Source organism: Furipterus horrens, unplaced genomic scaffold (assembly GCF_987537825.1).
Source record: "Furipterus horrens unplaced genomic scaffold, mFurHor1.1.pri manual_scaffold_6, whole genome shotgun sequence".
NCBI lineage: Eukaryota > Metazoa > Chordata > Mammalia > Chiroptera > Furipteridae > Furipterus > Furipterus horrens.
The window spans coordinates 91054464-91068838 of NW_028327176.1; the positions used below are offsets into that span (position 1 = coordinate 91054464).

Consider the following 14375-nt stretch of genomic DNA (forward strand, 5'->3'; position numbering starts at 1 on the left):
TATTGATACTTTTTTTCTAGCCCATCATATGATATATGTTGGTGAATATTCCCACGGCTATTGTTGAATATAGTGTTTTATGAATGTTAATTTGGTAAAGTTGGTTCATAGTGATTTTCAAATCTTATATATCTTAACTGATATTAGACTACTTCTGTCAGTAGCTAAAAGAAGGCTGTTAAAGTCTTTAATTAGGATTGTTCAATTATGATTTGTCTATTTCTTTAGTTCTGTTAGTTTTTCCTTCATATATTTGGGGTCTTTGTTATTAATAGGCACACACACATTTAAGATTGTGTTGTCTTCTTAATGAACTGACCTGTTGTCATTCTGAAATATCCTCCATCTCTAGTATACTTTGTCTTGAAGTCTACTTTGATATTAATGTAGCCACATCGTCTTTCTTTTGTTTAGTATTTACATGGTTTATCTTTTCATGTCCTTTTATTTTCAATTTGACTTTGTGTTTGTAAATAACATGTGGTTGGGCCCTGATTGGTGTGGCTTAGTGGGTTGGGTGTCATCCCCAGATGAAAAGGTCGCCAGTTCTATTCCCAGTCAGGGCACATGCCTGGGTTGTGGGCCAGGTCCCCAGTTGGGGGCATGTTAGGGGCAACTGATAGGTGTTTCTCTCTCACAGCGATGTTTCTCTCCCTCTCTTTCTCCTTTCCTTCCCCTCTCTCTGAAAATAAATAAAAAATTTTAAGTAAATAAGTAACATATGGTTGGGTCTTACTTTTTTAATCTAGTGCAAAAGTCTCTCTCTCTTCTTTTTAATCCTCACCTGAAGATATGTTTATTGATTTGAGAGAGAGAGAGAGAGAGGTTAGTACCTTTACATGGACTGTAATTGTTAATTTGTTTAGGTTTAAATCCTCTGTCTTAGTTGTTTGATTTCTGATTATCCTGCCTTCTGTTTCTCTGTTCATTTTTGGGGGAGCAAATTCAGTATCTTTTAGTAGTATTTCTTTTTATCTTGTTTTTTTCTTTTTATGCTTTTTGTGTTTGTTTTTCTTTTTAATGTTTTATTTATTTATTTTTAGAGAGAGGGGAAGAGTGGGAGAAAGAGAGGGAGAGAAACATCAATATGTGATTGCCTCATGCTTGCTCCCAACTGGAGACCTGGCCCGCAACCCAGGCATGTGCCCTGACTGCGAATCAAACCGGTGACCCTTTGGTTCACAGGCCGGCACTCAATCCACTGAGCCATACCAGCTAGGGCTTGTGTGTTAAGTTTTAGTTGTTAACTGTAGAGTTTACAATGTGCATCTTTTAATTTATTGTAGTTTATCTTCAAAAAGTATTCTGCTGCTTCCTGAACAATGTAAGAACCTTAGCAGATGTAAACACGCTTTTACAACTCCTTTGTGCTCTTGTTTTATAGAAAAACCATACTTTACATTGCCATTTTTATTTTAAAAAGTCTATAGTCTTTAATTTTTTATTTTAAAAAATTTTTATTGATTTGGGGGAGAGAGAGAAACATAGATTTGTTGTTCTACTTATTTATGCATTTATTAGTTGATTCTTGTATGACTGACCGAGGATTGAACCCACAGCCATGCTGTATCAGGATAACACTAACCAACTGAACTACCCAGCCGGTCTGTAGTCTTTTAAAGAGATTTAAAGATATGTATGTATGTATGTATGTATGTGTGTGTGTGTGTGTGTGTGTGTGTATGTATTTATTTTTAATGGTTCCTTGATATTTACATACTTAAACCTTCTGGTGTTCTTCATTCCTTCCTGCAGAACCAGGATTCTATTTGGAATCATTTCTCTTCACCCTAAAGAATTTCTGTAGCCTATTTTTGTAGTGAAAGACTGCTGGAAACTAATTCCCACAGCCTTTGTCTTTTGAAAATGTTATTTCCCTTTCATTTTTTTCCCCCTTTCATTTTTGAAGGATATTTTCTTTGGATGTAGATTTTGAAGTTGGCAATGTTTTTCTTTTAGCACTTTAAAGATATTATTCTGTGCTTTCCTTGGTTTTTGATGAGAAGTCAGCCAGTATTCTTACCATTGTTTCCCTGTATGTCTGATTGCATTCATGATTTTCTCTTTATCTTTTGTTTCTAGCATGTTGACCATGATGTGTTTATGTATGTTTTTTTGTTTTTTGTGGCTTTTTTTGGTATGAATTCTTTTATCTTGGGTCTGTAGATTGACTTCATTCATCAATTTGGGGAAATTCTTAGTTATTATCTTGTCATTATTTTTGTCCTTTCTTTCCGCTGCTTCTGAGATTCCAATTATATTTATGTTAAAATGCTTATTATTGTCCACAGAGCTCACATGCTTTGTTACGATTTTCACTTTTTTCTGTGTTTCTGTTTGAGTTTCTGTCTGTAAGTTCACTGATTCTTTCCTCTGCAGTGTTCAGTCTGCTGATGAACCCATCAAAATCATTCTTCATCTCTAATATATTTTTTCAAGTCTGTAATTTTATTTGCTTTTAAAAAATATAGTTTCTGTACTTCTGCTGCTTTTCTCCATGTTTTTATGCTTGTTATACACCTTTTCCAGTAGATACCTTTAACATATTTCTCAGTTATTGTAAAGGCCCTGTCTGATAATTCCAACATTTAGACCATTTCTGGGTCTTGTTCTATGGCACTGTGTTCCCTGTTGTCAATGGGTCACCTTTTCTTGCTTTATCACGAGTGTCATATGTTTTTATTAAATTCCAGGCAGTGTATATAAAAGAAAAATGGAGACTACAGTAGAAAGGGTAGCTGTTAGTGTAGGTGGGTTGAGCCAGTTTAGTCTGTAACTAGGTCTGGGCTTTGTTGTTGCTTTATTTAGAATCAGTGTTTGCCATTGTTTTCACGTTAGTAAGGATGGGATCAGAACCTGAGTTTTAGCAGGACCTGAGTGTATGAAGAGTCTGACTCATTTCCTCTACTTTCCCCTCATGTAACTATGTTTTCAGGTATGCTTGAGGGGTTTTTCTTTCAACTCTTTAAGCTCTCCGCCAAATATAAATGGTCATTGCTCCTGCTAAACTTCTTTATCCTGATGTCCTTTGGCTGTCTTTTTTGGTAATCCTGTTGAGATCAGTTTTTTTTCTTCTAGACACTGTAGTCTGCAGATCAAAGCTCTGGCCAAAATCCATGCCTTTGTTCAAGACACGTAAGTCTTGCCCATGTTCCAGAATTCCCCTACTTCAAGGGAGAATCTCTTCATTTTGCTCCTTCCCCTGAGCTCTTTATTCCATTTCAACAAACATTTAAAAATTTGTAATCTTTTATCTCCCACCCTGCTATGGTCTTTGAAGGATGCCAGAGGAGCATATGGCATGAACCTTGCCCTCAAAGGCATTATGATGCCTTTGGGAAGATAAGAGTATTCTAGGAAGAAGATACAGGAAAAGTTCTTAAGAGTATAACAGAGGGTGTAGAATACATAACTCAGGAGACACAGAATAAAGAATGATTAGAGAGGAAAAGTAGGACTGGTTAGGGAAAACTTATGGAAGGGGCAAGCGTAAGCTAATTAAGCTTTCTGCAGCATAGTGATGTCCACTGGGATGGACTTATGGCCTATGTCAGCAGAGGAGGAGCCAGAATGTGCCCATGGGTAATTGGAGGAAGGGCGTGTGGGGAACCCTGGCCTCTAGGGGGTCAGGAGGGTATCTCCTTTCCCTTTGTGATGGTAAGGGGAGGTCATGCCATTTTGTGTACATCTGAACTCCCATCTTCAAGAGGCAGAGCCATGTGAATGTGATACGCACTCTGGGCTAATGGCTGCATGGCCTCCGTGTGTGTTCACATGGGCTTCTTTACTCTGGGATTCTGAGAGGTCCACAGAGGCACAATGCTTGTACCTTGTGGAGGTTTAATCACTTGCTGGCTTTATTTTCTCAGGACCTTGAGTGAGCCTCGGCAGGCAGAGATCCGGAAACAGTGCCTCCGTCTTTGGGAGGTGAGCATCTGGACCACGGCCCATTGTTGCTCCAGGGCAGGGACGCTGTAGAGAATAGGTTTGACTCCAACCGTTTCACCTTACTGTCTCCTGCCCCATGAAAGTATGTCTGCCTTCCCTCACAGCATTCCAGAGCTAGAAGTCTCAGCATTGTGGGCTCTTACCTCCTTGGCCCTTTCACTGCCAATTTGGCCCTGCAGCTGGGTCATAAAGGACAAGTGGTGGGTGAACAGGCCTCATGTTGCTGCTGGTTGTCCTGAGTAGCAACACTTGACCACAGACAGCCCCAGAGAAAGGGAAGTGGCACATGGCTATGCTATTGCAGGGTCTGAAAGGGAGCAGTGACTGCATTATCTACCTCCATCCCCTCTTTGTAGCCTCCTGTGCTCCATGCCATTTTCTCTTCCCTAGTCTGACCCATCCCCTCACCTACATAGACCAATTCAGCCTTGGTCAAAAGTACATTTGAAAATCAAGCTCTTTGCTGTCTGTTTTCAGATCCCAGACCAGGCTCGAGTTGCTCCTTCTTCCTCAGACCCGAAATCTAAATTCTTTGAGCTAATTCAGGTAAGTGTGGTATTTGGTGAAAATAAAAAGTTAGAGAGGCCTAACTCTAAATGTGGAAAATACCACCGAGACCCCAGATGCCTGGCCTCCAAAGGGTTTGTGTAGGCACCATCCGGGCCGCAAGGGGCTGGGCTGAGGTGGGAACCTGCGGTGTAGGGTGTTGGGTCCCCAAGAGCCCATCAGGCTGCCTGAAGATTGTTGTCCTGTGATAAGTTGTGCTCGGCATTCACTGCCCAAAGGATGGTGCAGACTATCACTTTGGCAAGTTTACGGTCCCGTGAGATTTGCCTGTGGGGAGACATGAAGGGTAGGGATGATCTTGGGTTGGGGAACTAGGCAGAGGGCCAAGAGGGGCTGCCAGGAGAGCTTTGCAATGGGTCTGGCCTAACCCTAGGCTCCCTGTCTTGTTTCTGCTGAGCTGGTCCTTGGAATTCTGCCTTTTTTCCTTCCCCCTGACTTCCAGCTTTTCCCTGGGTTTCATTTAAATCTGGCCCAGATCGTGGGCCATTGTGCTGGTTTTGAGAATTAGGTTGAAGCCTCAGAAGAATAGCATGTGTGTATTTTTCTGAATGCGGTGACGACAGCACTTAATTGCTTTCACATCAGCTGCTGGCGAGTCCTTGCCTTCAGTTTTATTGAAGGGTTGGATTTTATGTTCTGGTGACATTTCCTTATAGCTCAGGTAAATCGATCTGCACTTGGAGACTTGGTATTGTTTTCTTTTCCAGCCTCCCCTAATAGGTCCTAAAGGAACACTCCAGGTAGATGGAATTAGATCCCAGTTAGTGCTTGGTTAGGGAGAGCAAGGGTTCAGGGGGTGGTCCAGAGATCAAGCGCTTCCTGTCCCTCACCTCTCGCAGCCTGCCCCAGCCCTGTACAGGCACCCCTACTGAGCACCTGTCCCTTCCCCCAACCCAGCCGTGTTTTCTCTGACCCGCGGCTGCAGGGCACTGAGATTGACATCTTCAGCTATAAGCCCACGCTGCTCACCTCCAGAACCTTGGAGAAGATCCGCCCAGTGCTGGACTACCGCTGCATGGTTTCTGGCAGTGAGCAGAAGTTCCTCCTCGGCCTGGGGGTAAGTCTACAGCTGGTTTCCTATTGAGCGAGGGGTGGCGGAACCTTGCCTTTTGTCTGTGGGAATCTGTACATCTGCCTGCCAGACCCCGTGCATGTTCTCTTGGCACCAAGGAACTGGGGCTTTGACCCCAGGGAAGGTAATTTTTGAAACTTCTTTCTTCCTCTGAGTTAGCTGAGTGTTTTCATCCTTTCTTTCATTTATTTATGTGTTTGCTTATTCAACTCTGTGCATTGCTAAAGGGAATACTGCCTCTGGTGAGATGGAGCTTCCAAGGCTGGTAGGATGGTCACCAGGCTAACCTGGCTTCAGCCCACGAACTGTTTTTGCAGCACCACCGGCACCCTGTGTCATCCCTTCTTACAGAGATGCTGCCTGCCTTACTCTGGGGTCCTTGGGATCTAAAATGAGCTGAAGGAAAGCCTTGGCAGTTCTATGTGTCACTAGGTTGGGTCCTCTCTACCTCAAGGGCCCTGGTGGGTCTGCTGGGTATTTTTTTGCTGCTGATTCAGTTTTTGACAAGGGATCATTGCTCTTTCTTTCCACTCTGACATGTCTCTCTCTATTATTTTATCTCTTCTTCTTCACTTACTTTCTCTGTGTCCTCTCATACTTTATCTTCTTCTTTTCCCTCCTCTGCTTTCCGGACTCTTTACCAAACCTACCTTAGACTTATGTACTAAGCTGGATTTTTCTTGAGAGCCATTAATCATGTACTTTGGCCTTTTGAATGATGCCCTGGGTCTATTTCCTACATCAGGACTGAACTGATCTCTACTTGTCTTCCATTGAGGCTGTGGAAGACAGCACTGTCTTATCATTGAAGCATGTAACTGACTAATCTCTTCTAGACATTTTCTTCTGACATTTCCCAGCCCTATGAGCTTGTAGCCACCAACTAAAAGCCCTTCTAAGAACTGAGCCTTTCACTCCTCAGCCTCCGTGCTTGGCTGACCCACACTTTCTCTCTGCCCATAGAAGTCACAGATCTACACGTGGGATGGCCGCCAGTCCGACCGCTGGGTCAAGCTGGACCTGAAGACAGAGCTACCCCGGGACACTCTGCTCTCTGTGGAGATTGTCCATGAGCTGAAAGGGGAGGTCAGAGGTGGTTCTGCTCACCTGTCCTGCCTCTGTCAGCTAGGAACCTGGGGCGCAGCTGAGCCTGGCCCTTTTCCCCCGAGTTTACTGGGTTACATTGTCTGTGATGCTTGACAGGCCCAGGGCCAGGGGAAGGCTTCGTAATTACTCATTCCCCAAGAGCAGTTGTAGTGGTATATCCAGGTAGGAAGGAGGAGACCTGTCATCTCTATGCATCGAGGGATCTGGTGGGCCTGCTGGGTATTTTTTAGCTGCTGATTTAGTTTTTGACCAGGGATCCCTTGGGAAAGAAGCAACTTTCTCATGAGATTTGGATGTTACAGCTGTATAGAGAACTTCAGAACAGTCAGTGGGAACAGTTGGCAAGAGTGGGAGGCCAGGTCCTTGACTGGAGCACCAAGGTGGCAGCTTCACTTGAGTCTGAGAGTCAAGGAGGCGCATTTCCCAGAGCTTCAAGTCTCTGCCTGCTCAGAGGCCTGGGCCAGACTGGTGCTGAGAATCAGCAGGGAGGGAGGCCATTCCCTTCCCCGGCTATAGATAGAATGGTGGGCAGAGTGGTCCCTAGGCTGGTGCCTGGCAGGGTGGGCAGTGTACTTGTCCTTCTAGGGGAAGGCCCAGCGGAAAATTAGTGCGATCCACATCCTTGATGTCCTCGTGCTGAATGGCAGCGATGTGCGGGAGCAGCACTTCAACCAGCGGTCTGACCTGGGCCCTGGGGGAGGGAGACGGGGTGGGCCAGGGCATCTCTGTGGCAGCAGCCTCACCCAGGCCTTCTCTGCCTAAGGACATCCTTAGAGTTTCCCTCTGCCACCTATGGGCTGGTTTCAAGGGCAGGGTGAGAAATAGGCGGTGGCACTTCAGAGCTTGCTAGGGCTTGGGCCCTGCTGGTCATAGGCACCAGCACGCCCCTGTTCTGCCACAGCGGTTCAGATCACAGGTGATATTTGTGTTAAGGTTGAGCAAGAGGGTAACCTTATGGGAGAGGGAGGGTCTTCTTGTCTTATGCTTGGGTGGCCCCATTTAAGTTGGTTCGTCTGGGTCCCACAACTCCCACAGAGGCACTGTTGTTCTAGGACACATGCCTAATCACTTGTTAAGAAGGAGGGACGTGTTGCACCCCCATCATGCTGACATCACTCCTAAGTTGGGTCATCTGAGTGGGGGTACTGTGCTATCTGGTTTGCGGTGATGGAGCAGACATTTACAGTAAGGATGGGATTGATGTTCTGGAGAAGGTGCCTGTGTGCAGCTGAAGGCACACTTCAGAAAACCAGCCAGGCTGTAGCAGAACGAGAGGTCAGAACCCGGAGAGGGGAGAGGGCACACGCATAAAGATGTTAGTAGAAAAGGACAAGGTGAGCGTCCTAGGGCAGGTGAGTGCTGCTTCTTGGAGCAGCTTTGCTGCAGATTCAGGAGTATTCTCCCATTGGTGCTGTGGAAATGCCTTGGGGTGGGCAGGGTGCTTGTGGAGGCACCCTTGCTTGTGTGTGAGTGATTCTGTTTGGATTGTAGAATTCAGCTCGCTGAGAAATTTGTGAAGGCTGTTTCCAAGCCTAGTCGGACTGACATGAATCCCATCAGGTGAGCATATCCTCTCTTCTTCCCAGACCCCCTTCCCCACTGCTTCTTTCTGGCCAGTGTCTCCTTCCCAGTCCTGTAGGGGAAGGGAGGGCTCTGTGGAGGAGACCAGGGGAGGTTGGTGTTAGAGATAAGATTGCCCTTGGTGAATGATTTGTTTAGGGGTGTTAGGTAGATGGCTTCTTCACCCCAGAGTAACCCCCCATTCTGCCTGTCACGATGGGCTACCCTAGGGGTTAAGGGGTCCTTGCGTAAGATGCATGTGCCTCTGAGAGCTCATGCACCTCTGTGAGCCACACATTCCCACGAGTATCATTAGCATGTCACCTGGCACTTTCATTTTTTCCCAGTGAGAAAGGGTCCTGAGGGAATGGGAGTTTTTGAACATGAAACAGAGAAGGATGGTTTGGGGGAGTGGGATCCTTGGTGCTTGGGAAGAAGGCCAGGGCTCGCTGCTGTGTTAGGTTGTGTGGAAGGAAGTTCAGGATCCTGAGGGAGGAGAAGCTGAGAACAGCTGGGGAGCAGACAGATAGAGAACAGGCTCTTCATTGCTGGGCCAGGGTCTGCAGTTGCTACCCCTGGGGCTTCAAATGACTAGACTGAGATGTCTATTTATACTTTATCAGTATCATTTTTATTATTTTTAATATGAACTTATTTAGTTAAGATTAAATCTAGTACTGAGAACGCACTTTATAGATATCTTCTGAAAGTCTAAAAGCAATTTCTTCCTGTACTTGCAAATGTCCTGTCTGCCTGGTCCTGAGAGGTAGTGCACAGGGACCCTACTTGTGGTCTGGTTGCTGGGTCTCTGGGGACCTTACCCAGTGACAGTTACCAAGGCGTGTTCAAGGGCCCCCAGAGGTGGAAGCTTGGGCATTAAACAGGAGCCCTGCATTCCTGGGTAGGAGTCTCTCTGCCCCCTATGGTAACAGATCTATTTGGACTATTTGGAAGTAACTCAGCTGCTGAAATGCCTAAAATCCATGTAGTCAGATGTGGCCAAGAGCCTGGACCTTGGTGTTCTGGCCTCCGGTAACAGTGACGACACGCTGGAGTGGAGTGCTGGTAGGGACATCTTTGTCTGCCAGCCCTTCCACTTGCTCCCGCCTTCTGTAACCACTGTTGCTCTCCCCAGTTGCCCTGAGGACTCTTGGCCGCTCTGAAACCTAGGGTTTGTCTGTGCAGGACAGCAGTGTGACAAGCTGGGGGGCAGAGGGCAAGGACAGGCACAGCCTCCTGCCTACCGGCTGCTGCCTGGACAAGAATGTCCCCCCAGGAAGCCCTTGTCCTCTCTCCGTCCCTCTACCTGCAGGGTGAAGGAGGTGTACAGGCTGGAGGAAATGGAGAAGATTTTTGTCAGGTGAGTGACTCAACTCGGGTAGCTCAGGATTTGAGAGTAGTTGAGATGGGGGTCATAGCAGTGTCCGGGATTCGCTGTTCTTTTTGTAGAGGTGGTTTGGGGTGGGTGGTGAGTTGGCCCTGGCAGGCTGCCTTTACCCCTATCTCCCTTGCCTCAGTGCAGCGTGGTTCCACTGCAGCTGAGAGCCCCCCGGCTGAGAGCTGATTCAGCACCCTCTCAGGAGGGGAGCAGGCGGGTGTGTGTCAGACAGAAATACGGGCTCATTGATGCTGTAATAGTTATGATTGTCCCTGTGAGGGGCAAAGCAGCAAGCTGCTTGAAACACTATAAATCCCAGCTCCTGGCGCCGACAGAGAAATTGAGCCTGGAGGGTTAGGGGGGCATAACTGCTGCTTTGGATTCTTAGCTGTGTCGGGGGTGCTCAGATCTATGGGTCCATCCTGGGTGTGCGCTGCTGTGGCCTCTACTCTCGGTGCTCTCTTCTTAACTCTTTATTAGCCACAGTGATGCCATGTCAGTGGCACCCATGGTCTCAGATCTTAGCCTTACTGGTGACAACCTGAAACACGACAACAGCAATATATTGGGGACATGTCACTCCCCTACCTCCATTCTTTGATTGGAAGTTCAGAGCCTGAGTCTGAGTTCTGAAGCCAGCACTGCACTAACTCACTTGCAGTGTGGCCTGGAGCAGTTCACTTCTGTCTCTGCCTCACTTTCTTTTGTTGAACTGAGATAAAATACTGTGGTTGGTGTGATTTTGATAATAACAAGAGACTAATGTTTCTTGCGCGCACTCATGCATACACTGACGCTTCCTGTTTGCCCACCTGCTTGAGGAAATCAGGTTAGAGATGAAGATCATCAAGGGCTCCAGTGGCACCCCGAAGCTCAGCTACACAGGGCGGGACGACCGGCACTTTGTGCCCACTGGTCTCTACATCGTCAGGACAGTGAATGGTGGGTGATAAGTGACTGTTCCCTGTCCCCGCCCCTCTCAGTCAGAGTAATTGGCCAGACCCTGTGTGAGCCAGAGCTAAGGGTTCTCTACGAATGTGGGTAGCAACCAGGCTGGCATTTCTTCAGATGCATGGTGGGCGCGGGGATAGTGTGTCCTGAGCCTCTTCTGCTCTTCGGTGGGTACTGGCGGTCAGGTTGGGGCAGGGAAGAGCGGAGCCCAACTTGCACATGCACATGGTGTCCTCATGGCAGGAAGAGGATTTCTCAGTGGGCTGCGGCAGATTCAGAAAGTCAAGCTTGGACATTGGCACCTCCTGTAGAATCCCCTTCTTCAGATCCCTCTGGTTCATAGTTGTGTTCCCTCTCCAGGGTCGCAGAGATGTTGCCCTGGTCCAGGTTGGCAGGACTAGGCAGGGTTGTTAATTATCTTAGTCGTTCTTCTGGAGCCCCTTTGGGGGAGGGGAGTGGAAGAACAGGAGTGAAGGAAGGCACGCCCGTGCATGGCCTGACCTGTTCCCCATGGGTTTGTGTCCTTCCTGGGCTGCTGCTCCCCTTCCTCCTGTCAGAGCCATGGACTATGGGAATCAGCAAAAGCTCTAAGAGGAAGTTCTTCTACAACAAGAAAACTGGGACCTCTACCTATGAGCTCCCTGCAGACTCCATTGCCCCATTTCAGTAAGTAGCCCTCCTCCAGGCCTGCCCACGCAGGGGCTGCCCTGGGCAGGGGCCGGGTTCCTCCCCACAAGGGTACAGGGGGTGGCCCCCTCCAGGGTGTGGCAGAGCCTAGGTAGGAAGCTCAATGAGAGGAGAGTGATGCCAGGACCTGCTGTGATGGTTCGGGGTCCTGGGTGGGAAGGGCCCCACTTATGCAGGGTGTCTGCCCCACGGAGCAGCTTACATGACACTGGCCTGGTGGTGGGAACATACTGAGTCCCACAGCCCTGCCCTTCGAAACTCAGGGTCCTAACTGTCCCTTGTCAGGACCCAGTGTCCATTTGCCAGATGTTGATCATAGATTTCAACAGCTACCAGTAGCCCTAATGTGCCTAAAATTAACCATTGATACTAGTTCCTGTCATCACACTATTAGAACAGCACAGATAGGTAGACCAAGAATATCAGTAATTGTAGAAACCCAGTTGGGTGCACTCAGCAAGCAGCAGCTGTTTGTTGGGAAACACTGGTTTTAGGAGGCAAGGAGAAGGAACTGGAGCCTTCTGGGGTTTTGGCTGCCAGAGGGAAGACCCTCAAGTGGAGTCACTGATAGCCCCCCCCCCCCCCAAGAACACTTATTCCCTAAGCCAGGGGTCCCCAACCCCCACCCCTGGAAAACAGGAGGTGAGCAGCGGGCGAGGGAAGCTTCCACCTGAGCTCCGCCTCCTGTCACCCTCTGCCCCGGGTCCGTGGAAAAATTGTCTTCCACTAAACTGGTCCCTGGTGCCGGAAAGGTGGACTGCTGTCCTAAGCCACTGTTTCCAGGGGTGGGATGGTGATTTCTCCGTCCTGTGCCACCTGAGTGCAGCCCTCTGACCTTTTTCCTTCCCAGCATCTGCTACTATGGCCGGCTCTTCTGGGAGTGGGGGGATGGCATCCGTGTGCATGATTCCCAGAAGCCCCAGGACCCAGACAAGCTGTCCAAGGAGGATGTCCTCTCCTACATCCAGACACACAGCGCCTGAGGGCCCGGGGACACCCGCTCCTGCCGAATGCCCTGTTGTTTGGAGTCAGGGTGCTCTGCCTGGGGCACACAGTACTGGTTCCTTCCTCCTCGGAAAGGGACAGGAGCACAGTCACTGCAGCCTGGCCCTGAGGAGTGGGTAGTCTTCTCTCCATCTCCCCTGAAGAGCTCAGGTGGGGGCCTTCAGAAGACACTCACAGGTTCCCTCTGGGACACCTTTTAGACTTCCTTCCCCGGAGATCTGCCTGGGAACTGTCTCCCCTGCCAGGACTCAGCCTGAAAGATGCTTCTCCGGTGGGTTTGTGGTTAGGGCCCAGGGTTCGCGGGACTGGTGAAGGACGTGTCAGAGAGCAGCAGGGCTTCAGCGCTGCTGGTCTCTTCTGTATCCTGTAGACTCACTTTTCTGAGTTCCATGCACTGCCCTGAGGGCGACCAGGGCCCAGCTTTGCCCAACTTTTTACTGGGTCAGCCCTGAGTGGGTGAAGGCCCGCCGTTGTGAGCTGGCCAGGAGCAGCTGCTGTGCACATCAAGGTTTTGTTTTTTGAACTTGCTCTGTTTTGATGCCAAGTTGGAGAAGATTTTCTTGTCTCGTCCCCCACCCTGTCTTGGTCTTCCTGGAGTTCTTTGCAGCCTAGACCTCTGACAGTCCCGCAGGCCGGGAAGGGAGGTGTGTGGGCCCCACATCAGGATGCTGGTAGCACTGTCTTTGGTGGTGGATGTGACTGCCTCCTGGGGTGATAGCCTTCCTGTGCCCCATTCCCCTTTGACCCAAACCTGGGCAGCTCTAGAAGGGGAGGAAGCACCCTTGAAGCCCTTTTTCTAACAGGCGGCCCCTCTGGGGTGGGGTTGCATCCTGCGCTCTGGCAATCATGACACCCTTGTTTGCTAAAGCCACCTTGCTACCCTCCCCCCCTTTCTTCCCCAGTAGGGGGTACAGTCACTTCTGTCATTTTATGGTCACTCTATTTTCTCTATGGTAGTGGTGGAAGAAGGGGAAGAGGGGAAGCTGGGCACCTGTCAGAGATGTTCATAAGGCTCCCTAGAGCCCCATCCCAGTGCTAGACTGGTTTCCATGGTGATATGGCACTGAGGCTCCCTGTGAGGTTGGAATTGGCTCCACCTGGGTGGGGCAGGTCTCCAGCCAGCATCCAGTCCGGCCCCCGCCCCCCCCACTGGGTTGGCAGCAGCACTGCTAAAATGCTGTATTTCCACCCAGTTCTAGTTATATCAGTGTGTCTTGCAAAATCTTGGATCATTAAAGATAAACATATTTTTAATGCCTGTGTGGCTGTGTTGGGGTTGCTGCTCAGTACTTTGTGGTCTGGGACTGGCTTGGATAAAACAGCTTGGACTGAAGGTGAAGGGGAGGAAGCTGTGCTGGAAAGAGGGTTTGTTTAATCAAAGCCTTGTCCAAGCTTGTGGTCCCCAGAGCTGCTGCTTGCTGCCAGAAAGGGGCCCAAGGAAGTCAGGAAATTACATAGCTCCTGTTAGGAGCCGGGACTGTAGGATGAATGAACCTATAGCCCAGCAGGGTAGGGAGGCACTTCCCCCTTACATAAACCACACAGCTCACTTTGGCGATTCTATGACAATCCAGGATCAGTCTGTGACTTAAAATAACACAGGTGTCAGACCAATTAGTGCCACTAGACCAGAGGGAGGGAGGGAGAGGGTTTTGCTGATGCCCAGCCAGCACCCCTCCTTTCTTCACTTGCACTGGGTGCTGTGCTTGGGGTGGGGGACATGGATAGCTCATCCCGTTCCGTTACACAGGCTAGTGTCTTCAGTTCCACCGCTGATGCTGGTTTCCTCCTAGAGCCTGCTTGCACTTTGCTTGGCCCCTTTACCCTGGCCTCAAGGGTCATTTCCTAAGCTCCAGGGCAACTCCTTTCCTTGTTTTACTTGTTAATTGGGGTGATCTCAGCTCCCAAGCCCTTCACCTTTTTGGTTGCTGTACACTGCTCTGCCTGGCTCTAGCCTCCCACTACTCCTGGGCCCTCTGCTGGGAGTAGGGGTGGGGGTGCGCTCAGCGGCAGTTTGAGATGTCTGTTTGCAGTGCCAGCCTCACCTCTACTGCCTCTTCCTGCAAATCCCACCTGATTTACTGTCCACTGTCACCATAA

General features: G+C 48.8%; 1 protein-coding gene across 3 annotated transcripts in view; it reads left to right on the plus strand.

The window, feature by feature from the left end:
• Positions 1–13417, plus strand: part of CMTR1 (cap methyltransferase 1) — a 42768-nt gene extending 29351 nt beyond the window's left edge. For 2 of the 3 annotated variants that reach the window (XM_090282332.1, XM_090282331.1), the window contains 11 exons: positions 3079–3135; positions 3870–3927; positions 4426–4494; positions 5441–5572; positions 6551–6673; positions 7280–7371; positions 8186–8254; positions 9567–9614; positions 10462–10574; positions 11141–11249; positions 12121–13417. In XM_090282332.1, coding sequence (XP_090138458.1) covers positions 3079–3135; positions 3870–3927; positions 4426–4494; positions 5441–5572; positions 6551–6673; positions 7280–7371; positions 8186–8254; positions 9567–9614; positions 10462–10574; positions 11141–11249; positions 12121–12253 — 1003 coding nt within the window. In that variant the 3' untranslated portion in view covers positions 12254–13417. The other variant, XM_090282333.1, reaches the window with a different exon arrangement.
• Positions 13418–14375: the final 958 nt, after the last annotated feature.